This window comes from Salvelinus fontinalis, chromosome 25, assembly GCF_029448725.1.
Source record: "Salvelinus fontinalis isolate EN_2023a chromosome 25, ASM2944872v1, whole genome shotgun sequence".
Taxonomy (NCBI): domain Eukaryota; kingdom Metazoa; phylum Chordata; class Actinopteri; order Salmoniformes; family Salmonidae; genus Salvelinus; species Salvelinus fontinalis.
Window position 1 is genome coordinate 269733 of NC_074689.1, and position 27164 is coordinate 296896.

Here is a 27164-nt window from a genome sequence, read left to right on the forward strand (position 1 = left end):
AACCTTGAACAAAGACTGTTGACATCTAGTGGAAGCAATAGGAATTGCAATCTGGGAGCTAGATTTGGATAAGACCGTTCCATTGGAAGGGGCTCTCAAAAAAACAAACATTCTGGTTGTTTTTTCTTTGGATTTTCTCCTACCATATCTATTGTGTTATAGTCTCATACATTATTTTAACATTTCTACAAACTTCAAAGTGTTTTCTATCCAATGGTACCAATTATATGCATATGCTGGCTTCTGGGCCTGAGTAACAGACAGTTTACTTTGGGCATGTCAGTCAGACAGGAAGTGGAGAAAAATAGACCCTAGCTTTTAAACAGCTTATAAGCAGACCTTCAAAAAACACATTTACCATAGTGAATGAACAAATAAACAAAAACAGCACAAAATACTGACGTGTTGTGTTTGAGATTAAATAACATCAAAAGATCTTAAAATATAGTGCAGAGTTTATTTAGTTTTCCAAAACAAAGTGAAATCATAGACAAGGGTAATGAGAGTTATATGACTATTTTCCAGACAATTTCACATCTAGCATTTAGGGCAGTTGTTTTTTTCTTCACTGAATATCTGTTTACAATGCATTTGCCATTTGACACTACAGAAAAGAGGTGTCGTGTGTTAGTTGTTGGCGATGTAGATAGTCTTGTATCTCTCGATGAGGTCAATGTCCCTCTCCAGCTGCTTCATCTCCAGCTCCAGACGCTCCTTGCGGTACTTCTTAGGTGTGGTGTCCGTGACAACAGAGAGTCCCTGGTACTGATGGTGCAGCTCCCCCCAGTTCATCTTCAAGCCCTGGACAGAGGATGATCCATCAATCACACAGGCTAAGAGATGATCTTTCCACTATTGCTCAGGAACAATGAATTATCAATGAGCCTGTGTATGTCAGCGTAATATTTATTCTCTGCAATACTAATTACCCCACCAAAGACTGCTTAAAAAAAGTATACTTGGTCATAAGAGACTATATATGGGCAAATAAAACTCATAGAATAAAAAGGAATGTTTTACATCTTCCTAAGTTAGAGGGTGGTTTTAAGTGTCTATTTTCTAAGGATAAAGCTAAGAACATTAACAACTTCATAGTTAAGAACACTTTAACAATATGGAAGAAAATGAAACGTATTCTACAAGAACCAATATCACTTCCTAAAAACACAACCCTATGGAACAATCCTTGGATAGCTTTTCAGAATTCACAGATAAATTGGTCCACATGGAAAACTAAAGGCATAAATGACATGGTAATATGAAAATACATTTATTTCCATGACAGAATTAAAAAGCCATTTTGGACTGACCAATGTAGATATTTTCAAATACATGCAACTTAAAAGTTTCATACCAAGAAATTTCGTTTTGAAATCTTTTGGACATCAGAGCAATCTTGAGGGAACCCTATTTGAGTTAGAAAAGGATATTCATATGATAGGTAAGATATGTAAAATCTTGCAGAGAGCCTATCCAAATGACAATCTATCAGAAAACAATATAAACTACTGGAACCAAGACTTAAATAACTGATAATAGCACAAGATGGAGGAAATGTTGGAACATAACTAATGAAATTACAGTTAACAAAAATGTATGCTTAATCCAGTATAAACTAATGTAAGGTATATAATTTATTACACAAAACAAAATTCACACATTCTACTGCACAACGGCAGAGTCATGTCTTAAGTATAAAACTAACAATGACTCAATAATACATGCCTTCTCGAAAAGTTATGCGTGGTGTTAGAAAGTTGGCTGTCAAAAGTATTACAATGTACATTTACTTTTAATTCCGTCTGTCTGCATATTTCAAGACATGGTGTAACGGCGATCCTCCTCCTCATCTTCGGAAGAGGAGGAGTATTGAGGGAACCAAGGCGCAGCGAAGTTTGAACACATATTTATTTAACAAAACAAGAAAACGGTCGTGAAACTAAATAAACGATGTGCACACACAGGCTACAAACGTTTAACATAGACACGAACTTGAATAAACTAACAAAACGGTGTAGACAGACCTATACGACGAACTTACATCAAAACAAGAAGAACGCACGAAATAGGACAATTAGACTACACAAACCGAACAAACCGTAACAGTCCCGTATGGTGCAAACAATTACACAGACACGGAAGACAATCACCCACAACGAACACTGTGACAACGCCTACCTAAATATGACTCTTAATTAGAGGAACGCCAAACACCTGCCTCTAATTAAGAGCCATACCAGGCAACCCAAAACCAACACAGAAACAGAAAACATAGAATGCCCACCCAACCTCACGTCCTGACCAACTAACACACATAACAAACTAACATAAATAGGTCAGGAACGTGACATAACCCCCCCCATAAGGTGCGAACTCCGGGCGCACCAGCACAAAGTCTAGGGGAGGGTCTGGGTGGGCATCTAACCACGGTGGTGGCTCAGGCTCCGGGCGAGGTCCCCACCCCACCATAGTCAATCCCTACCTCCATCTACCCCTAAAAATGTCCACCCATATCCCACAAAATCCTCTTTGTAACATCCATGACAGGGACAGCACCGGGACAGAGGAATAAATCAAGACAGAGGGATAGATAAGAATAAAGAGGTAGATCAAGAAAGAGAGGGAGATCATAATAGAGGGGCAGTTCTGGGTATATAGCCATTTCTGGCTGAAGGGCAGCTCATGGCAGGCTGACGGCTCTCGACGCTCATGGCAGGCTGACGGCTCTCGACGCTCATGGCAGGCTGACGGCTCTCGACGCTCATGGCAGGCTGACGGCTCTCGACGCTCATGGCAGGCTGACGGCTCTCGACGCTCATGGCTGGCTGGCGGCTCTGGCAGATCCTGTCTGGTTGGCGGCTCTGGCAGATCCTGTCTGGTTGGCGGCTCTGGCAGATCCTGTCTGGTTGGCGGCTCTGGCAGATCCTGTCTGACGGGCGGCTCTAGCGGCTCCTGTCTGGCGGGCGGCTCTAGCGGCTCCCGTCTGGCGGACGGCTCTGTAGGCTCATGGCAGACGGGCGGCTTTGCAGGCTCATGGCAGACGGGCGGCTTTGCAGGCTCATGGCAGACGGGCGGCTTTGCAGGCTCATTGCAGACGGGCGGCTTTGCAGGCTCATTGCAGATGGCTGGCTCAGACGGCGCTGGGGAGACGGATGGCTCAGATGGCGCTGGGGAGACGGATGGCTCAGATGGCGCTGGGGAGACGGATGGCTCAGATGGCGCTGGTGAGACGGATGGCTCAGATGGCGCTGGTGAGACGGATGGCTCTGGCCGGATAAGGCGCACTGTAGACCTGGTGCGTGGTGCCGGAACTGGAGGCACCGGGCTAAGGACACGCACCTTCATACTAGTGCGGGGAGCAGGGACAGGGCACACTGTACTCTCAAAGCCCACTCTATACCTGATGCGTGGTACCGGCACTGGTGACACCGGGCTGAGGACAAGCACATCAGGATTAGTAGGGAGAGAAGATACAGTGTGTACAGGGCTCTGGAGACGCACAGGAGGCTTAGTGCGTGGTGCCGGAACTGGAGGCACTGAACTGGATACACGCACTACAGGGAGAGTGCGTGGAGGAGGAACTGGGCTCAGGAGACGCACTGGTAGCCTAGTGCGTAGTGTAGGCACTGTAGGTACTAGGCTGGGGCGGGGAGGTGGCGCCGGAAATACCGGACCGTGGAGGCGTACTGGCACTCTTGAGCATTGAGCCTGCCCAACCTTACCTGGTTGAATGCTCCCGGTCGCCCGACCAGTGCGGGGAGGTGGAATAACCCGCACCGGCCTATGTAGGCGAACCGGGGAAACCATGCGTAAGGCAGGTGCCATGTATGCCGGCCCGAGGAGACGCACTGGAGACCAGACGCGTTGAGCCGGCCTCATGACACCTGGCTCAATACCCAATCTAGCCCTACCAGTGCGGGGAGGTGGAATAACCCGCACTGGGCTATGCACTCGTACAGGAGACACCGTGCGCTCTACTGCGTAACACGGCGCCTGCCCGTACTCCCGCTCTCCACGGTAAGCCTAGGAAGTGGGCGCAGGTCTCCTACCTGCCCTTGGCCCACTACCTCTTAGCCCCCTCCCAATAAATTTTTGGGTGTTACTCACGGGCTTTTTGGGCTTCCGTGCAAGACGCGTTCCCTCATAACTCCGGTTCCTCTCTCCGGTAGCCTCTGCTCTCCTCAGTGCCTCCAGCTGTTCCCATGGGAGGCGATCCCTACCAGCCAGGATCTCCTCCCATGTGTAGCAACCTTTCCCGTCCGATATATCGTCCCAAGTCCATTCCTCCTTCTTTTCCTGTCCCTTACTCCGTTTACTCCGTTGCTTGGCTCTGGATTGGTGGGTGATTCTGTAACGGCGATCCTCCTCCTCTTCATCTTCGGAAGAGGAGGAGTATTGAGGGAACCAAGGCGCATCGAAGTTTGAAAACATATTTATTTAACAAAACAAGAAAACGGTCGTGAAACTAAATAAACGATGTGCACACACAGGCTACAAACGTTTAACATAGACACGAACTTGAATAAACTAACAAAACAACAAAACGGTGTAGACAGACCTATACGACGAACTTACATCAAAACAAGAAGAACGCACGAAATAGGACAATTAGACTACACAAACCGAACAAACCGTAACAGTCCCGTATGGTGCAAACAATTACACAGACACGGAAGACAATCACCCACAACGAACACTGTGACAACGCCTACCTAAATATGACTCTTAATTAGAGGAACGCCAAACACCTGCCTCTAATTAAGAGCCATACCAGGCAACCCAAAACCAACACAGAAACAGAAAACATAGAATGCCCACCCAACCTCACGTCCTGACCAACTAACACACATAACAAACTAACATAAATAGGTCAGGAACGTGACACATGGCATATGAGGGTGCAGTGAGATACCTGTATAGTTAACTGGACATCAACCAATTCTCCATCGTTAACACAAATTACTACATGGAACTCTATTCCACATCAAGTAACTGACGCAAGCAGTAAAATTAGATAAAAAAAAACAGATAAATAAACACCTTATGGAACAGCGGGGACTGTGAAGCAACACAAACATTGGCACACACACACACACTATAGATACACATGGATTTAGTACTGTAGATGTGTGGTAGTGGTGGAGTAGGGGCCTGAGGGCACACAGTGTGTTGTGAAATCTGTGAATGTATTGTAATGTTTTTAAAATTGTATAAGCTGCCTTAATTTTGCTGGACCCCAGGAAGAGTAGCTAATGGGGATCTATAATAAATACAAATTCAAATGATTTATTATCCAAATGTTGAAAGTGAGTGGGCGATGGAGAGAAACAAAACGGTGCAGTTTGAGGCCATGTGGCGGAGTGATGCAGCGCTGGAGATAGGGGTGTGAGTAGGTGGGTCTGGGCAGGGGTGATGTTGTGGATGTTTGTATGAGTCTGTATGTTGTCGTTTGTTTGTGTATGTTTTGTATTTATTTTTTATTTTTTTAAATCATAAATAAAATAATTTTAAAAAGAGAATAATCGTAATGCCCTTCCGTGTTCCAAAAATTAACAGACACAAATCTTACCCCTTCTCTCACACCCTTCATTCAATTTGAATGTATGCTGGTGCTTTGTAAGCCTTTTCGTCATTTGATACATTGTTCAAATATTGAATCTTATCTAAATGACTAATCAACTAAAACAAATACATGAATGTAATGAAACTTTATGAATAATTCTAGGTCAGATTCTATTGGCTTGGTTCTAAGAACCTAAGTGGTTTACCTGTAGGATGTTGTTTTGCTCATCCTCAGAGAGCTGTTTCATGGTGCCCTGTCTCATGTGTTCCTTGACAAAGCTGTCATACTCATCCTGAGCCCTCCTCACCTCCTCAGTGCGATGCTGCAAGTATTCAGGGGTCTTTCCAAAGTCCTAGGGAGGGGATGGGAAAATAGTTATGTTAGGCTCCTCTTCAGTTCAGTTCAAATAGGTTGAGTGTCTTTGTGCAATAAGCATATAAGTATCTTTCTTTGAATAGCAATCAAAATCTTGGACAAATTCACTACCTGCTTGACAGACAAAGCAAAAGCAGTATTTGCATATGTAATGATAAGTTCACCTTTTTCTTGATGTACTTTGGGAGTAGTCCTGAATTTTCCAGGAGCTGTTTGTCTCCAGTTTTAGTGTCGGCATAGATAGGCTGTGGCTTTTTTGGCACTGCCATGATGTTCTCAAAGGCGTTTGTCTTTACAAAGTCCTTTTTGGTGTGAATGCCCATAAGTGGGTTGTCTGCTTTGGCAGGTATTTGTGGTTTTTTGAAAGTCTCATCATCCAAATATGAAAATGGTTGCTCTAAGGGTATAACAACATAGACACAGAGTTAGGAAATGACCTCCAAACAAAGTGATATTGAGATGTAATCTCATCCTATTGCTTACTTTCAGGAAGTTTGGGTTCCTTGGAGTGCTTGAGCAGATATTTCTCTGGAGAGGGAAAGTCTACTTTTACTGGTCCCATAGTCTTGTTGGTAGCCTTATTCAGCATTTTCTCATGCTTAACTTGTGCCCTAAACTTTGACATATACCTTGACAATGGAATAAAAAAGACAAGATTGATAGATTATTACAGGACATGGCATGAGTCAGAAGCCATGTGCAGTCTTTTTCACTGTGCAGGTTGTGGCAACAAAGTATCTCCATTACATTCATAATACACAGAAACATAGGCTAAATAAATATATGTGGCTAGCTGGGTACAGTAAAAATGCCATCGGCTGTGTGCGGTGCAAATAAGTTTAGCTAACTACAATGTAGCCTACATACAATTACGTTGTTAACTAGCTACGTTAGCTAGCTATAGACAGTTCACAGTCAGCCATACCTTGGTGGTTTCTCTATTTTAACCTCCTCCCTTGGAATAAGGTTGTAAATACTTTCTGCTGGATACATAGTGGTCGACATATTTCTGGAATATGCAACTCTTTTTTTTTAGAAGCAAATAATAGCTAGCTAGTCAACTCTAGCTGGCTCTACATTCGAATTTCTGGAATGTTTTGTTTGACAAGATCCCTGGGCAACAGTTGCTGGGCAACTGTCGCGGAATGATTGCGACATCAGCATCAACGTGCTACAATCTAAGGGCGCGTTTGTAATTCGCGCTGGCTGTCGGTCAGAGCACTCCCGTCTGTCTGAACGTGGCAGGGCGCAGAATAACTGACCCATAACACGCATCGAATATGGCCGGTGTCATTAAACATTAAACGCTCTGGAAAAAATGAAAAACCCCTAACCAGCTCTGCTTGGGCGAGTAAAATGGTCAGAGTGAGGTGTTCTCTCATTTTTTTCTGGAAGTTACTAGCAAGCTAGCTAACTTTAGCCAGTTGGCTCGGGTGCTTGACTGCCGTTGTGAGCCTAGAACGCTCGGATCAACCCTACTCCTCTGCCGGAGCGTCCAGTGTGCAGCCCGAGAGCAAAACGCTCTGAATTTACGAACCGAATAGAAGACAGACAGTATTACTACCACAGTGTAATCTCTGTGTTACTTTCATTCATATATAGGCCTTGTTACTGATTGATTACTACATTGTATATTAATTTAATAAGTGAAATAGGATGGTGCATCGAAAATAGAAACAAGTGGCCTATCTAATCGTAGAGCAATCTGCAGTTTGTCTGTTTTGCTTTGCCCTATTTTACATGTAGTACGGTAATCGCGAAATCAAGTTTGTCCATTTACTTTGCTGTACAATATGTCGACGTTCAACAAGCCAACGTGGCTGAATTTGGTGCAGCAGCTCTTTCTCTATTACAACAATGGCTAGCTAAGGTACTGTAAAATATTATCCAGGTAGACTATAACATTTAAATAAAATAATTGTCAGATTAAATCAGAGAGCAAGCTCGTACCCCATCAAAACCCAACATATAAGCTTGTTTTACTCCAATGTTTGTAAACAAAGTAAATATTAACGAACACCGTATAGCTTCAAAACATGGTTAAAATGTCAGCTCCATCTCTCAGCTTTTTAGGAAAACAAACAGTGGTGAAGAGAAGGCTTTGTTATTGTTTCAACTGCTGATTGCCTCTTTAAACAGAATCGTATTTTAGAAGACAGAAATTGAAGAATGCAGATAACCTATTCATACTGGTCATGTAGCTAATTTAGCTAGCTACATTAACTGCTGTATGACCAGGATAGATGTTAATTATCATCTACATAAATTACACATTTCAACAGCTCCTAACAAGAAACTTACCTCACTGAATGAATGTATTACCTGTCAATATTTGATGGCATTACCCTGCAGAATCAATCTGATCTTATGTCTTACAGATCTGACATAACAACTACCTCAAAATGCTTCCAGTATCCTACTGACAAAGGGTGAAAATGTATATAGCGATGGGAGTGTTGAACAACACACAGCAGCTTGCTCAGAAAGCTGGGAAATGGTGGACAAGCACAAGCTCTTTCTCAGTATCTAGATCATGGCTATCTACTGTACCCCAGATAGGGGACCAAAACATCCTGCTAATGGGTCTGGCTGGAACAGGAAAAACCTCAGTGGGGCGTGGAAGGTGCCATGGCTGACAAGCTGTCAGAGGTGAACGTTTCCTGGAAGAAGAGGGGCAGGTTGTGTGCAAATTCTCCACTGCTGGCAGTGTCATCTCCATAACTGGATCCAACCCACTCCACTCTGGGGCTATGCAGCACCTCAAACACACTGGACTGGTAGTGTATCTAGATGTAGCCACCGATGACATCATACAGAGGCTCTCCATGATGAAGATGAACAGGAATGTGGGCTGGGATACCAGAACTCTGATTCGGAGACCACTGTGTCAACCAGGAGTTTTAACGGATTATCTAGTGATTCAAAATACTTCAGTGAAGTTGTTGTTGAGGGTTGAGCAGACATGCCCTATCCTGAACGAGCCATCCTTGAAAATTGCAATACACCCCATGGATATCCTTGGTACAGATCTCAGAAGAATGGTGTTCAGAGCTTACGGGGTTAACTTTGCCAGCAAGACCATTGCACCAGTGAAACCTCGGTCATAACCAGTTTGTGCAGGAGCTCTTCCACCGCCCCACTGCTGAGTGAGATCGAGAAGCTACAGATGACAGGCTACAAAGAGGGCAACGCTAGGGCTGTCAGTGTCCAATCGGACAATATTTGGGGATTTAGGTCTAACAGGACACTTGGCTGTGGAGTATGGCACTGTCATCAGTACCTCTAACCATCACCCGGGCATGGCTGCTACCACAGGTGAGGTCATGCGGTAAGATGACATGGTAGTACTTGTGTTATTACAGCTCAGAAAATGAGATCTGAACTGTAAAGTGATATTTTTTTACATTTGTGTTATAGGGGACTACAAACCCATATTTATTATATTCAGGGGTGGGGATGAATACATTTTAAATGAACATTAATTAAATATAGGCTAAACAATGAATAATTGTTTGATTTAATTCAGCGCAATTCCACGATAACAGAATGATGCTGAGACACAGATTTCACTTTAAAAGTGTGTCAAACTAAAATGTTTATTACAAAGTTAAACAAACCATACAACTCTATGCACAATGACTACTTTTAACAATTTCCACTGACAATTTTACAAAACACATTTAAAATGTACCTCCGTTTTTTTATGTGACCACGTTTTCCAAGTTAAATATCTACTCTGAATTCAGATTCAAAGATGTCTGCAGAAATAATGGGGTGTCAGCTATGATATGACACCTTGAATTTGAAAAAATCTATTTGGGTTATTTAATGGCAGTAAGTGAAGTGTATTTGTGTTTGTATTTATTATGTATCACCATTAGCTGCTGCCAAGGGGTCCAGCAAAATTAAGGCAGTTATACAATTTTAAAAACATTACAATACATTCACAACAGATTTCACAACACATTAAGTGTGTGCCCTCAGGCTCCTACTGTACTACCACATTTATAAAAATCCATGTTTACGTGTGTGTATGTTATTATGTGTGTGTGTATGCATGTGCCTATGTTTGTGTTGCTTAACAGTTTATGCTGTTCCATAAGGTTTATTTTTATATATTTTTAATGCTTGCATGAGTTACTTGATATGGAACAGAGTTCCATATAGTCATTTACATTTAAGTCATTTAGCAGACGCTCTTATCCAGAGCGACTTACAAATTGGAAAGTTCATACATATTAATCCTGGTCCCCCCGTGAGAATTGAACCCTGGTCCCCCCGTGGGAATTGAACCCACAACCCTGGCGTTGCAAGCGCCATGCTCTACCAACTGAGCCACACGGGACCGTGTCATGGCTCTATGTAGTACTGTTTGACTCCCATAGTCTGTTCTGGACTTGGGGACTGTGAAGAGACCTCTAGTGGCATGTCAGGAGAGATTGACATGCATATTATTAATGTTAGCGGCTCTGTGTACATCCAAGGTCCAGCCGTGCTGCCCTGTTCTGATCCAATTGCAATTTTTCTAAGTCCTTTTTTGTGGCACCTGACCACACGACTCAAGGTGCGACACAACTAGGGCCTGTAGGACCTGCCTTGTTGATAGTGTTGTTAAGAAGGCAGAGCAGCGCTTTATTATAGACAGATTTCTCCCCATCTTAGCTACTGTTGTATCAATATGTTTTGACCATGACAGTTTACAGTCTTGGGCTACTCCAAGCAGTTTAGTCATCTCAATCTGCTCAATTTCCACATTATTTATTACAAGATTTAGTTGAGGTTTAGGGTTTAATGAGTGTTTTGTTTTCAAATAGAATGCTTTTAGTTTTAGAAATATTTAGGGCTAACTTATTCCTTGCCACCCACATTGAAACTAACCGCAGCTTTTTGTTGAGTGTTGCAGTCATTTCAGTCGCTGTAAAATACCCCGTATGAGAAAAATACCCGTATGAGCTGCTCCATGCAACTACCAGTTGTTAGCTGCGCACTCATGCTGCCCACAGAATATATTCTACTGAAACTAGGCTACCAGTATGTGTGCAGCGCACATGTGAATATTTTTCACATGCTTTGCGTTTGTCATGATTTCTCTATTGTACTACATAATTGATAGGGCGTATACCTCCACTACACTACTTTGATACTCATCAGTGGGGATATAAAATGTGTATTATGGATTTACTGACAAGATACATGTCTCTCCACTCTAAAAATGGGAGTTGTTGTCCACAAAGCGGCACTGCGGGCTGTATGGCTCTCGCCTTTCTATGGATTGGTTGATACATCTCATTATTGTAATCTTTTTTTGGATAGTCGATGAGAGTTGTTGACGTGAACCGTCGGTATTCAATGGAGAGAGATGCTATGCTACTAGCCTCATGACATGAGTATGCATAGCCATCTCAAGACAACTCTGATATAAAGTGTTTTTTCTCAAAGTTGCCGGAATGTCGCTTGTCCTACTTATACACTCATAACAACTTAAGCATTACGCAACTTCTATTAGATCAAAATAACCTCACGTAGCAATTAAGCCATACTTTTTTTTATTGACCAAATTCAACACTCTCATTGACCTCCATACAAATACTAATTTCTTGGTCTGCGAAACAACGTGTTGGGGCTCTCTCTTCCTCTTCCAATCTGGCACAGCTCAGCATAGCTCCACATTGACATGATTGGTTGATGGTAGTTGGAGGCGGGAGGTTCTGTATAAACACAAATTCACTTCCTTGACAACATCCTTCACAACAGCTCTGCTCAGCGACACGCACAAAGTATGAATGCCTTTTGCAGTCAATGCTGTATGGCCACTGCAGATGACGGATTGACCATGCAGAGCCTTTTAGTTACAGGCTAGCCAGAAGTCTCTAATGCTAGGTAGCCAACCAGCCATGTTATTTCAATGAAAAATAAGTTTAATAATATTATCTACAATGATGTGTTCTCCAAGAGCGCTCAGGATTGTGGCGAAGCAAAGGGCTTTAAGCATCGCATTTGGTTCACAGATGACAGACCATTTCGCCTACCATACGGTAGGGTTCTGCCTGCCCAAACTATGACAAGTATTGACGTCAATGGAGGGACAGGATATAATCAGGAAATCCGTCAGCAAATATGCTTCCTCTCTGGTAATGGTGTGGATGAAAGACAGTGGGCTCCGTATATGTAAAGATTTCAGATGGCTAAATGTAAGGACACTCAAAGATGCACACCCACTTCCACACCATTCTGATCAAGGGGGCAACACCTACTTCAGTACAATGGACTTGAAGAGGCTTTAACAACATACCTATGTGTGAGGAGAATAAAACGTATACAGCCTTCACTAACCCACTGGGTCTGCATGAGTTTATAGTCTTTACGTTAAGAATTTACTGAATTACACAGGGTTGAATGCAGTGTTTTCAGACCGAGTGAGCTATGGTCAAGTGGGGCATCTCGTTGAACTCGGCACGGCCTAGAGACTAGGTTGATGCCATTTGTTTCCCTTTCTGTGATGATTTCAGCCTGTTTGTGTATGTTTCTAGTACAAATTGTGCTTCCAGAACAGCAGGAATACAGACTACAGGTCTTAATTGTTTATTATCTACTTCACTTGCTTTGGCAATGTTAACCTGTCTAGCCCCGGGGTTCTGCTAGCGGAACCCCCCCCCCCCCCACATTCCACTGAAAAGGCAGCGCGTGAAATTCAAAAAATATTTTTTTGAAATATTTAACTTTCACACATTAACAAGTCCAATACAGCAAATGAAAGATAAACATCTTGTGAATCCAGCCAACATGTCCGATTTTTTAAATGTTTTACAGCGGAAACACCACGTATATTTATGTTAGCTCACCACCAAATACAAAAAAGCACAGACATTTCTTTCACAGCACAGGTAGCTTGCATAAAACCCCCAAATAGAGATAGAATTAGTCACTAACCAAGAAACAACTTCATCAGATGACAGTCTTATAACATGTTATACAATAAATCTATGTTTTGTTCGAAAAATGTGCATATTTCAGGTATAAATCATAGTTTTACATTGCAGCTACAATCACAAATAGCACCGAAGCAGCAAGAATAACTACAGAGAGCAACGTGAAATACCTAAATACTCATCATAAAACATTTATGAAAAATACATGGTGTACAGCAAATGAAAGATACACTAGTTCTTAATGCAATCGCCGTGTTAGAATTCTAAAAATAACTTTAGTACGACATACAGCTTACGTTATAGCGAGACAGCGCCTGCAATGAGGGCGGAAAATAATACTAAACATTTTCCACAGAAATACGAAATAACATCATAAATGGTTCCTACTTTTGCTGAGCTTCCATCAGAATCTTGTACAAGGAGTCCTTTATCCAGAATACATCGTTGTTTGGTTTTAGAATGTCCTCTTCTCCTGTCGAATTAGCAACCAAAGCTAGCTAAGTGGCGCGAAGTTGTCCATCTTCACCAAACGCAGAGAATGGAAAACGCCAAAACTCCCGATAAACGTTCAATAATCTGATAAAACTATATTGAAAAAACATACTTTAGGATGATATTATCACATGTATCAAATAAAATCAAAGCCGGAGATATTAGCCGTCTATACCGAAAGCTATTCAGAAGGCAATCCAGGGTTCCTTGCTGAACAAAGGAAATTTGGGGTCACGTCATTCCAAGAGCTCTTGTTCGACCTCAGATCAAGCTAGACACCCCATTCCACCTCCTACTGCCTGTTGACATCTAGTGGAAGGCGTATGAAGTGCATGTATATCCATAGATTTCAAGCAAATGAATAGGAAGGCCCTGGAACAGAGCCTCGATTTCAGATTTTTAACTTCCTGACAGGAAGTTTGCTGCAAAATTAGTTCTGTTTTACTCACAGATATAATTCAAACGGTTTTAGAAACTTGAGAGTGTTTTCTATCCAATAGTAATAATAATATGCATATTGTACGATCTAGAATAAGGTACGAGGCCGTTTAAATTGGGCACGATTTTTTCCCAAAGTGAAAATAGCACCCCCTATCCCAAAGAAGTTTAACATATGTTTCCCATGCCAATAAATCCTAACTGTTTTTTCCAACTTTGAAAGACAGTAAACACAGCGAAGGTTCAACACTTACAAATTAAGTGACGCAGTCCAAATCCAAACCTTAAAAAAAGCACACACACACACACACATACACACACACACAAAGATATGATATTATTGATATTACTTCAGACAACAGTGGAATAGGATCTTACAATAATTAGATTCCTATCTTATCTGACCTACATGAGTGACAATGGAGGTCCGCAGGTCAGTGAAGGAAGGACTTTCGGGCAGACCCATCTCCTTCCACACCTCCCTCAGGTAGGCAGGCAGGTTCTTCAGCTCAGTATTTGTGGGATTGAAAAATAAGTGCTGGGCCTTCTTTCCCCCTGAGAGACAGTGTTTGAATTTCAGGAAGTCTGAAAACCAACTCTACTCCTACTTCGTCAGCGACATCTGGACCATGCCATACTCTCGATTAGTTTTGTGTTCCCTACCTAATAGAAATTGAACAGAAAAAAAACACACACAAAAACACATTACACTCCGGCGACCTGAGAAATAGTCCGTTTACCTTGGGAACGTTATTTAAAACTTCTTCTGGCTGCAAGGGAAAGTGTTGAGTAGCCAGTGAAATCGTGCCCATTTCAAACGGCCTCCTACTCAATTATTGCTCGTACAATATGGATATTATTATTAATATTGGATAGAAAACACTCTCTAGTTTCTAAAACCGTTGGAATTATTTCTCTGAGTGAAACAGAATTCATTTGGCAGCACTTTCCCTGACCAGGAAGTGAAATGTCAGAAATATGTGTTCTGTTCAACTTGATGCCTATATATGGTCATGACACTTAGGAGTCTACTTACACTCCATACGCCTTCCTCTTGGTCTCAAGAGGATGTGAGAGAAGAAATTTTGTGTTCATCTTGGTCAGGGGTGGAATAAAAGCTATTTCTTTGACGTGACCGTCCACTTCCGGTTCTCTGAAACGCGCGACAAGGAAGTGCCATTGCCTTCTGTTTTGCTGCCGTAATAGACGAAAACTATCCCCGGCTCGGAATTTTTTTGATACATGTGAACATATCATCGTAATGTATGTTTTTTTCAATATAGTTTAATCAGATTATTGAAATTTTTTCGGGAGTTTTGCCGTGTTCCGTCCTGACTGTGTTTACGTCGGAGAGATTTGTGCCACTCGGCTAGTGCCAATGCTAAGTGAAGAGGGAAATTTGCCATTCTGAATCCAAACAACGACTCATCTGGACAGAGGACACCTTGTTCAACATTCTGATGAAAGATCAGCAAAAGTAAGAGCCAATTTATGATGTTATTTCATATATCTGTCGTGCATGTTGACTGGTCGTGGGCGCCCAAGTTTTTCTGTCTATTGCTGCTACATTTTGTTTGCGCTGTAAAACATTTAATAAATCGGAAATATTGTCTAGAATCACAAGATGCCTGTCTTTCAATTGCTGTACACTATGTATTTTTCAGAAATATTTTATGATGAGTAATTAGGTATTTGACGTTGGTGTCTGTAAATATTATGGCTGCTTTCGGTGCAATTTCTGATTGTAGCTGAAATGTAAACTATGAATTATACCTGAAATATGCACAAAAAAAAATGTAAACACATGCTATACAATAAATATGTTATCAGATTGTCATCTGATGAGGTTGTTTCTTGGTTAGTGGCTATTTTTATCTTTATTTGGCCGAATTTGTGATAGCTACTGATGGAGTAAAAAATTGATGGAGAAAGAAAAGTGGTGTCTTTTGCTAACGTGGTTAGCTAATAGATTTACATATTGTGTCTTCCCTGTAAAACATTTTAAAAATCGGACATGTTGGCTTGATTCACAAGATGTGCACCTTTCATCTGGTGTCTTGGACTTGTTAATGTGTGAAAGTTAAATATTTAAAAAAAATATCTTTTGAATTTCGCGCCCTGCACTTTGAGCTGGATGTTGTCATAAGTGTACCGGTGTCGGGCTGCACCCCTAACAGGTAAAAAAAAAAATAATAATCTGGCCCCTAGCTTCAAGAATTAAGCCCCACACTGTGTCACTCCATCCTAGCTCTGTGTGTGTGTGTGTGTGTGTGTGTGTGTGTGTGTGTGTTTGTGTGTGTGTGTGTGTGTGTGTGTGTGTGTGTGTGTGTGTGTGTGTGTGTGTGTGTGTGTGTGTGTGTGTGTGTGTGTGATTTCAGAAAATCACAGAAATCACGTAGCGCTCCAGAACCCACCTTTACGGATTCGTCTGAACACGCCGCAACTGGATCCGTAACTTTGAATTTTTTTACATTTATTTACCAATGGTCGTAATTTCCGATAAATGGCTGGTTCTTTTTTTCCTGACACCGTAGGTTCATGTACTTTGACGTGAAGCGGTCAAATTACCGCTCTATTTTCGTTTTTGACCTTTAATCCCAGAAGAATGGCCTTAACTCAAAAAGGGTTGAGGCCTCAACGCCATCTTGTTTCTGGGCTAACAGGCCATTAGACCAAACCTACCAAACCTAAACGGAAACCAAATGTCCGAGAGACTTTATTTGATGACTTCCCGGAAGATCTGGCCCTGGCCCTCTTCTCCTTTGTTGCTCCTTGCGGAAACAAGCGAACAAGTCTTTGGTTGCCTAGGTCACAATGCAGCAGCAGCACACATAGAACTAGAATGAATAGAAGGAGTTCGGAACCTCTAACCTGGTTTTAACCTCTAACGCCTCACAAATCCGGATCCGGGAGCACCCCCATCACAAAAGCTGACTAGCATAGCCTAGCCTACAGGGATATCATAAAATAAAATGTTCATGAAATCACAAGTCCAAGACACCAAATGAAAGATACAGATCTTGTGATTCAAGCCATCATCTCTGATTTTTTAAATGTTTTACAGGGAAGACACAATATGTAAATCTATTAGCTAACCACGTTAGCAAAAGACAACACTTTTCTTACTCCACCATTTTCTTACTGCATCAGTAGCTATCACAAATTCGACCAAATAAAGATATAAATAGCCACTAACCAAGAAACAACCTCATCAGATGACAGTCTGATAACATATTTATTGTATAGCATAGGTTTTGTTAGAAAAATGTGCATATTTCAGGTATAAATCATAGTTTACAATTGCAGCCCCCATCACAACTCTCACTAAAATGACTAGAATAACTACAGAGACCATTGTGTATTAGCTAATTACTCATCATAAAACATTTCTTAAAAATACACAGCGTACAGCAGATGAAAGACACAGATCTTGTGAATATAGTCAATATTTCAGATGTTCTAAGTGTTTTACAGCGAAAACACAATATAGCGTTATCTTAGCTTACTACAATAGTCAGTCACACAGCAGCATTGATTCAAGGCAAAAATAGCAATAACGTTATAAACCACCAAACGCTATTAATTTTTTCACTAACCTTCTCAGAATTCTTCAGATGACAGTCCTGTAACATCATATTACACAATTCATATAGAGTTGGTTCGAAAATGTGCATATTTAGCCGCACAATTCGTGGTTACACAACGTGATTAGTGGGCAAAAAATCAAGCAATCTGTCTTGCGCCATCTTGGAAAGGCACCTATTCTTATCGGAAGCTATTCATAAACTTGACTAAAAAAATACAGGTTGGACAGCAATTGAAAGACAAATTAGTTCTTAATGCAATCGCTGAGTTAGATTTTTTAAATTAACGTTATTAGACATACAGTGTGCGTTACAGCCAGACTAGTGCCGCAATAATGGCGGACAAATACGTTTACATTTTTCCACATAAATACGGAATAACATTATAAATAGCTCTTACTTTTGGACGAGCTTCCATCAGAATCTTGGCGAAGTGGTCCTTTGTCCAAAAGAATTGTTGCTTGATTGTAAAACGTCGTGTTCAAATTCGGAAGTAGCAGCTAACAAGTAGCTATGAGGCCACAGCATGCCCAAATCTTTATACTCAATACTAAGGAAATTCCGAAAATAGCAATATACTCGCATAAACTGATATAACTCGGTTTAAAATAACTTCGTTATGATGTTTCTAACACCTATAACGAATTAAATTGCAGACGGATATATCTAAGGTTGATAACTGCGCGTTTCAAAATGCCATCCTGAGGTCTTGCTTTGCGTAATGGCGAGCGTTGAAAAGAGAGGTCCTTGGCCTTTTATAAACTCTGGGAACTACGCAGAAAGTCCATTCCACTTCTCATTGGTTACTGACATCCAGGGGAAGGCGGGTGCAGTTCATGTCGACCCATAGGATACATACAGAGCTTTAAACTGATCTGAGAGCAGAGCCTAGTTTTCAGACCTTCGCAGTTCCTGTCATGGATTTCGCTGCAGAGAGAGTTCTGTTTCACCCACAGACATAATTCAAACGGTTTTAGAAACTAGAGAGTGTTTTCTATTCAATAGTAAGAATAATATGCATATTGTACGAGCAAGACTTGAGTACGAGGCCTTTTAAATTGGGTACAATTTTGTGCTATGTTGAAATGGCACCCCCCTAGTGGCAAGAAGTTTTTAATGACTTTGCCTCTAACCCTGGCAATAGGGTCAATGCATTCTAGCCACTAATGTACAATAAGAACTGGAGACTGCGTCCAAGAAGTCTGCTGTTGTTTTCAAGGTAATCTAGTTTTCAAGGTGATCACCCACTCCAAATGTGGGCCCGCTAGTTTAACGGCTCCGCTCCATGGGTTGCTTGTGTTGGCTCTTCGCTGTATCTAGACCCAGGCTTCAGACAGTTTTTCTTCCAGTGACCTGACTCAAAGCTTGACAAACACAGACCCTCCCTTCTACAGTATGCAAGCGTAGAGTGGTTTGTACCTTTACACACCTTGCAGTATTTCCTGAAAGAGTACCTTTGGTTAGGTGGGTTCTGCGGTCTTACTGTTGTCTGAGTGGTCTGTGTTAGCACACGGTCAAGTAGACTTATCAAGGTTTGCATGCAGTTTCGCTCAGTTTGATTAGATGGTGTGACAAGTACCTCACTATGGCTAGGAGACACTGGACAAGTTGTCACTTCATCTTCAAGTACAGGTGTCTGGACATGTGTCTCACCTGTCTCACAGCAGTAGGGCGTTTTGACCTGGTCAGCAATCGGGCTTTCATTTCAGACTGATACTCGTCTAGACGTTCTTGTATCTCAGCTGCCGTCCACCTATTAGCTGTTTTGAACTTTAGAACCGCAGAAAGAGAAGGATCTGGGCAGTGTTTCACAAACATCATGGTTACCTCTGCTGGAGTCCTAGATGCTCTGACCCTGCCTCCTCAAACACTCGTCAGCCACTTGTTCAGACGGATCCAGTACTCTGTGACATTTTCACCTAGTACTGGCAAAGTGTTATAAACATTGGCAAGAAGCATGGATGAATATGTCGACTCACTGAAATGCTGTTTCAGTATATCTATTATCACTTTAGGGTTCTCGTAAGGTTTCAGAGATGTATTGCTGTGGAGTGTTATCTTTACGATGTCTCTAGCTCTCACCATAAGCTTGGACATAATCTCCTGTGACTGTTATATCACAGGCATGCCCCTTTTCCTCAGGTAAGCATCCATGAGCTCCTCCTATTCATGTACTGAGTACTTTTCAGACCCGTCCCCTCTGAATAATGGGGGCTCTCTGATGTCAGGCTGCTTGACCAACTTCATACCAGATAAATTAAGAGAGGGTGTGTCAGTGAATGTCTGGCCTACACTGAGCATGTGCCCCTCTATCTTCCTTCCTAATCTGAGCTGATATAGACGGTCCTATCTGATGAGCAAATTGTGTGATAAGATTTTCAGGATTGGCCAGCTCTGAACTATCTGAGTGGGTGTAACTAGGCATAATTACAGGAGCTGAGGGTGTGACGTTAGGCACCCGAGTAGAACAAAATATTGGTGAATCTACAACATCTATACACATAAGGACATGTACATAGTGAACTCATACACATTGTAAATATGAAAATAGAATACAGTATTTCAGAACGTGACCTACCTCTTACATGTCAATATCAGACTGGGAAGAATTGATGTTCGCAATCTCCCCCTATCTGCAAGCATGACCAATAACATAACAGCTTATCTTCTTTGGGCTGCAAGCCCGAAGCCGGGCACAATATGACAACAGCCACTTCAAGTGCAGGGCGCGAAATTCAAAATATATTTTTTTGAAATATTTAACTTTCACACATTAACAAGTCCAATACAGGAAATGAAAGATAAACATCTTGTGAATCCAGCCAACATGTCCGATTTTTCAAATGTTTTACAGCGAAAACACCACGTATATTTATGTTAGCTCACCACCAAATACAAAAAAGGACATACATTTTTCACAGCACAGGTAGCATGCACAAAACCAACCTAACTAACCAAGAACCAACCAAACTAACCAAGAAACAACTTCATCAGATGACAGTCTTATAACATGTTATTCAATAAATCTATGTTTTGTTCGAAAAATGTGCATATTTGAGCTATAAATCAGTTTTCAATTGCAGCTACCATCACAGCTACCGTCAGAAATAGCACCGAAGCAGCCAGAGTAATTAGACACCAACGTCAAATACCTAAATACTCATCATAAAACATTTCTGAAAAATACATGGTGTACAGCAAATGAAAGACAGGCATCTTGTGATTCCAGCCAATATTTCCGATTTCTTAAGTGTTTTACAGCGAAAACACAATATAGCATTATATTAGCTTACCACAATAGCCAGAAACACAAGCCATTTACCAGCAGCAAAAGTTAGCGATCGTAACAAACCAGCAAAAGATATATAATTTTTGACTAACCTTGATAAGCTTGATCAGATGACAGTCCTATAACATCAGGTTATACATACACTTATGTTTTGTTTGAAAATGTGCATATTTAGAGCTGAAATCAGTGGTTATACATTGTGCTAACGTAGCATCTTTTTCCCACAATGTCCGGATATTTTTCTGACACTCACATATTCTGACCAAATAACTATTCATAAACATTATTAAAAAATACATGTTGTATAGGAAATGATAGATACACTAGTTCTTAATGCAATCGCCGTGTTAGAATTCTAAAAATAACTTCATTACGACATGCAGTTTACGTTATGGCGAGAGCGTGCCCAAAATCTGGGCGCAAACTACTAGTTCACATGTTCGACAGATATATGAAATAGCATCATAAAATGGGTCCTACTTTTGATGATCTTCCATCAGAATGTTGTACAAGAGGTCCTTTGTCCAGAACAATCGTTGTTTGGATTTAGAATGTCCTCTTCTCCAGTCAATTAGCACGGAAAGCTAGCAAAGTAGCGCGAAGCTTTCCTTCCTGAACATACGCAGACAAAGCAACACGCCTAACGTCCCGAAAAAATTTCAATAATCTAATAAAACTATATTGAAAAAACATACTTTACGATGATATTGTCACATGTATCAAATAAAATCAAAGCCAGAGATATTAGTCGTCTATAACGGCAGCTTTACAGAAGGCAATACCAGGTCACTTCTCGCGCGTTCCAGAAATCAGGAAATTGGGGTCACGTCATGCCAAAAGCTTTTGTTCGACCTCAGATCATGTTATACACTCCATTTCTTCTCTCACTGCCTGTTGACATCTAGTGGAAGGCGTATGAAGTGCATGTTTACTAATAAATATCAAGCACATTTATAGGCAGGCCCTAGAACAGAGCATCGATTTCAGATTTTCCACTTCCTGTCAGAAAGTTTGTGCCAAATGAGTTCTGTTTTACTCACAGATATAATTCAAACGATTTTAGAAACTAGAGAGTGTTTTCTATCCAATAGTAATAATAATATGCATATTGTACGAGCAAGAATTGAGTACGAGGCCGTTTGAAATGGGCACCTTTTATCCAGGCTACTCAATACTGCCCCTGCAGCCCAAAGAGGTTAATGATATGTAAATTCAACCAACCAATATGAATACATAACCATTGAATACATATTTCTGCAGAGGAAAGTGGGAACGTAACTAACCCTGTTACATCTACATGCCCTGCATGTAGGCATATGAATCCTATAGTTTCACTGGACATATGCTGTATATTCAGTGGACTATGTATGAACCTATACATCAAAGGTATTCTCTCTAACTGCAGGCTGCTGCAGTGTCCATTAGATGGCACCAGAACCATACACTTTATAGTTCAACCAGAGGAAACCGGTGATTAGTTCACCCTGTGTTCTGCCTCTAAGCATTTTAACTGATGTCAAAGACATTATCTTATCTTAACTGTAATGTTTCTGTTTGTGTGTATGTCTTCTGTCCTCTCCAGGCCAGCAGTCCGAGAACATCCAGGCAAACAGATGGTTGACTACGATGAGGAGAAACGACGTGCTCTTTGTTTATGTTGGAAAGGAGTCTCCACTCAAGGAAGGGGCTCCGGATGTTTCTTCGATTCAGAGCATAGCTTCCAAGAGCAGAGTGAGAGATATTACAATATGTAGCAATACAATAGACGTTGTTTTGGTCAAATACAATCAGACATGTTAGTTAACATAAATATCACTATTAACAAATAGTTAGTGGAATAAACACCCACCAAGCAAGAATAAAAAAAGGGGGATGGGCTACAGTTGAAACGACACAGTCAACACGCACTAGGTTGATGTGGGGAGACGCTCAAACTCTCCCAGCTCCATCAGTGCTCAAGAATCATACATCGTTGATGTGTCTACAGCTAGCAAGCTACTCAGCTCTCCTCAGGCACAGGGCCTAACCTCTGGGGCTATAGGGGAGATGGGAATCACGATCTCAATATATGTCATGATACAAACCATAGAAAATAATTCAGAATGATTTTGATGATGTAGATTGATGTTGATGATGGTGTGGAATTAGGAACTACAGTTTTCCTGGTCAAGAAGAAAATCAAGGCCCTACAATCAATTATTACATCACTCACAGATTCATTTGATAGTAAATTATGTCAAATGTTAATTAAGGAATTCAGTGCCTGAAATCATAGTAGCATTCATATTTTCACAGTGTGTTGATGGACATTTGATAACGATTAAAAGACACATTTACCCCAGTCAATTTCAAGTAGTTAATTTGCCCTTCAGAGGTGTTATAAGAAATATGTACATTAGAATTATTGTTTTTTGCTCTCACATAGTACAGTCATGGCCAAAAGTTTTGAGAATGACACAAACATGAATTTCCACAAAGGTTGCTGCTTCAGTGTCTTTAGATATTTTTGTCAGATGTTACTATGGAATACTGAAGTATAATTACAAGCATTTCATAAGTGTCAAAGGCTTTTATTGACAATTACATGAAGTTGATGCAAAGAGTCAATATTTGCAGTGTTGACCCTTCTTTTTCAAGACCTCTGCAATCTGCCCTGGCATGCTGTCAATTAACTTCTGGGCAACATCCTGACTGATGGCAGCCCATTCTTGCATAATCAATGCTTGGAGTTTGTCAGAATTTGTGGGGTTTTGTTTGTCCACCCGCCTCTTGAGGATTGGCCACAAGTTCTCAATGGGATTAAGGTCTGGGGAGTTTCCTAGCCATGGACCCAAAATATCGATGTTTTGTTCCCCGAGCCACTTAGTTATCACTTTTGCCTTATGGCAAGGGGCTCCATCATGCTGGAAAAGGCATTTTCGTCACCAAACTGTTCCTGGATGGTTGGGAGAAGTTGCTCTCGGAGGATGTGTTGGTACCATTCTTTATTCATGGATTAGGCAAAATTGTGAGTGAGCCCACTCCCTTGGCTGAGAAGCAACCCCACACACGAATGGTCTCAGGATGCTTTACTGTTGGCATGACACAGGACTGACGGTAGCGCTCACCTTGTCTTTTTCTGAAAAGTTTTTTTCCGGATGCCCCAAGCAATCGGAAAGGGGATTCATCAAAGAAATGACTTTACCCCAGTCCTCAGCAGTCCAATCCCTGTACCTTTTGCAGAATATCAGTCTGTCCCTGATGTTTTTCCTGGAAAGAAGTCGCTTCTTTGCTGCCCTTCTTGACACCAGGCCATCCTCCAAAAGTCTTCGCCTCTCTGTGCGTGAAGATGCACTCACACCTGCCTGCTGCCATTCCTGAGCAAGCTCTGTACTGGTGGTGCCCCGATCCCGCAGCTGAATCAACTTTAGGAGACGGTCCTGGTGCTTGCTGGATTTTCTTGGGCGCCCTGAAGCCTTCTTCACAACAATTAAACCAATCTCCTTGAAGTTCTTAAATGGTAGATTAGGGGGCAATCTTACTGGCAGCAATATCCTTGCCTGTGAAGCCCTTTTTGTGCAAAGCAATGATGACGGCACGTGTTTACTTGCAGGTAACCATGTTTAACAGAGGAAGAACAATGATTCCAAGCACCACCCTTCTTTTGAAGCTTCCAGGCTGTTATTCGAACTCAATCAGCATGGCAGAGTAATCTCCAGCCTTTTCCTCGTCAACACTCACACCTGTGTTAACGAGAGAATCACTGACATGATGTCAGCTGGTCCTTTTGTGGCAGGGCTGAAATGCGGTGGAAATGTTTTTCAGTTAATTTCCATGGCGAAGAGGGACATTGCAATTCATCTGATCAATCTTCATAACATTCTGGAGTATATGAAAATTGCCATCATACAAACTGAGGCAGCAGACTTTGTGAAAATGTATATTTGTGTCATTCTCAAAACTTTTGGCCACGACTGTACATACACATACAGTTGAAATTGTAAGTTCACATACACTTAGGTTTTTCGAACCACTCCACAAATTTCTTGTTAAAACCTCTTTGGACTAGGGGGCAGTATTTTCATGTCTGGATGAAAAGCGTGCCCAAAGTAAACTGCCTGTTTCTCAGGACCAGAAGCTAGGATATGCATATAATTGGTCGATTTGGATAGAGAACACTCTAACGTTTCTAAACTGTTAAAATAATGTCTGTGAGTATAACAGAACTTATTTGGCAGGCGAAACCCTGAGGAGAAACCATCCAGGAAAAAAACAATTGAGATCACTGTGTTTTCAATTGGGTTTCTATAGGGAACTAAATTTGTGAGGCACCTGGTTACAGTTCCTATGGCTTCCACTAGATGTCAACAGTCTTTAGAAATTGGTTGATGTTTTTCCTTTGAGAAATGAAAAAGTATCCCTTTCCTTCCTAAGTTTCAAGCCAAGTGTACTTTTTTTAGTGCGCAAGACCTGGAACTGGCTCAACTTTCATTTTATCCGCTATTGAACACAGTATAATCCGTCTTAAATTTTAGCGATTATTTACGTTTTAAAATACCTAAAGAAGGATTAGGAAAGTCGTTTGAAATGTTTGGACCAAGTTTACAGGTAACTTATTATAAACTGTGTAGTCATGTTGGGCGAGTTGGAACCAGTGTCTGAATCAAACGCGCCAAATAAATTGATGTTTTGGGGCTATAATAAAGGAATTTATCGAACAAAAGGACCTCCTACAGGGAGGAAGTGAGGACTCTGGGAGTGTGGTGCCAGGAAAATAACCTTTCACTCAAGTCAACAAAACAAAGGATGATCGTGGACTTCAGGAAACAGCAGAGGGAGCACCCCACATCCACATCGATGGGAACGCAGTGGAGGTGGAAAGCTTCAAATTCCTTGGCATACACATCACTGACAAACTGAATTGTCCACCCACTCAGACAATGTGGTGACATTTGGCTTAACGCCCAAAACCCTCACAAACCTTTACAGATGCACAATTGAGAGCATCCTGTCGGGCTGTATCTCCGCCTGGTACGGCAACTGCACCGCCCTCAACCGCAAAGCTCTCCAGAGAGTGGTGCAATCTGCCCAACGCATCACATGGGGAAAACTTCCCGCCCTCCTTGACACCTACAGCACCCTATGCCATAGGAAGGCCAAAAAGATCATCAAGAACGTCAACCACCTGAGCCACTGCCTGTTCACTCCGCTATCATCCAGAAAGCGAGGTCAGTACAGGTGCATCAAAGCTGGAACCGAGAGACTGAAGAACAGCTTCTGTCTCAAGGCCATCAGACTGCTAAACAGCCATCACTAGCACATCAGCGACATAGATAAGGAATCACTGGCCACTTTTAGAAATGGATCACTAGCCACTTTAATAATGTTTCAGTATCTAGCATTACTCATCTCATATGTATAAACTGCACTCCACACTATTCTACGGTATCTTAGTCACTTTTCAGTAATATTTACATATTGCATCACCCATCTCATATGTACTGTATTGTATTCTATACTACACCACTGACAACAGCCATCTCCAGCACACCAGAGGCTGCTGCCTATAGACATAGATTAGAAATCACTGGCTACTTTAAGGAAATGAAACACTAGCCGCTTTAACAATGTCTCTGTATCTTGCATAACTCATCACATATGTATAAACTGTACTCTATACTATTCTACGGCATCTTAATCACTTTAATTGTGTGTAAATATTGCATCACCTATCACTGTGTTCTATACTATGTACCTGTATCTTAGTCCAATGCCGCTCTGACATAAGACATATGTATATATTCTTAATTCATTCCTTACTTATAAATCACACCAATACGTTTCTGTGAAGAAGGAGGCAGGGTTAGTGGGGAGTTCGGGGAGTCTAACATACACAAAAAGGATATACATTTTCTTTGAGAAAGCACAGCGAGAGAGCATCAGTGTTATTCTGCTATTGTGTGCCTTGATTGAAATGGCACCTCTTTCACAGGAAACTAGGTCTTGTGTCATGTAACATGTTAGGATACCAATCAATGCTTATATAGTACGAGTTGGTCTCCATTCCTTTCGTTGGCCTCATGGATGGAAATGACTACATCAACAGCCTCATTAGGGGATGAGTGTCTACTCTCCTCCTCCTCTCATCTACCTCTCTGCTTATTTACCTCCTCTTCTGTACTTCCTTTTCTCCTCCTCCTCTTTCACCTCCTCTTCTCCTCCTTCTCATATTCCTGTTTTCTACAGCCTCCTCCTCACCTCCTCCACCCACTCTCCCTTCACAGGTTTTTTAGGCTACCGCAGTAACCAGACAATGTCGGACTCCATAAAGCCACGATTTAAAGTCGGCCCCCACCATTAAAATGCATTCTTATGTATCTGTCAATTATCCGGGAGTGACTGTCATTTTCTTTTTAATGGGCTTGTCAATTTTAACACTGTGCTAGCTCCCTGCCAGGTTTAACCTTGTATGAATACTGCTGTTTAAAAGAGAATATATGAGTCCTATGAAACTG

General features: G+C 41.5%; 1 protein-coding gene and 1 long non-coding RNA gene across 5 annotated transcripts; one reads left to right on the forward strand and one right to left on the reverse strand.

Moving 5' to 3' along the window:
• Positions 1-437: 437 nt before the first annotated feature.
• Positions 438-8386, reverse strand: LOC129822715 (enkurin-like). Of its 4 annotated transcripts, XM_055881041.1 has the most exons (6): positions 6864-7082; positions 6422-6567; positions 6103-6335; positions 5769-5915; positions 1355-1407; positions 712-801 (listed from the first exon to the last, which is right to left on the reverse strand). In XM_055881041.1, the coding sequence occupies exons 1-6, from the start codon at positions 6941-6943 to the stop codon at positions 795-797; spliced, it is 666 nt and encodes a 221-aa protein (XP_055737016.1). In that variant the 5' UTR covers positions 6944-7082; the 3' UTR covers positions 712-794. The 4 variants fall into 4 exon arrangements, with proteins under 4 accessions (XP_055737014.1, XP_055737015.1, XP_055737013.1 ...); XM_055881039.1 differs by lacking the exons at positions 1355-1407; positions 6864-7082 and adding an exon at positions 8261-8386 and having other exon boundaries at positions 438-801; XM_055881040.1 differs by lacking the exons at positions 1355-1407; positions 6864-7082 and adding an exon at positions 8240-8326 and having other exon boundaries at positions 438-801.
• Positions 7088-27164, forward strand: LOC129822716 (uncharacterized). Its single transcript, XR_008754518.1, has 3 exons — positions 7088-7808; positions 8317-9253; positions 22253-27164. It is a non-coding gene; the product is annotated as an uncharacterized LOC129822716 (long non-coding RNA).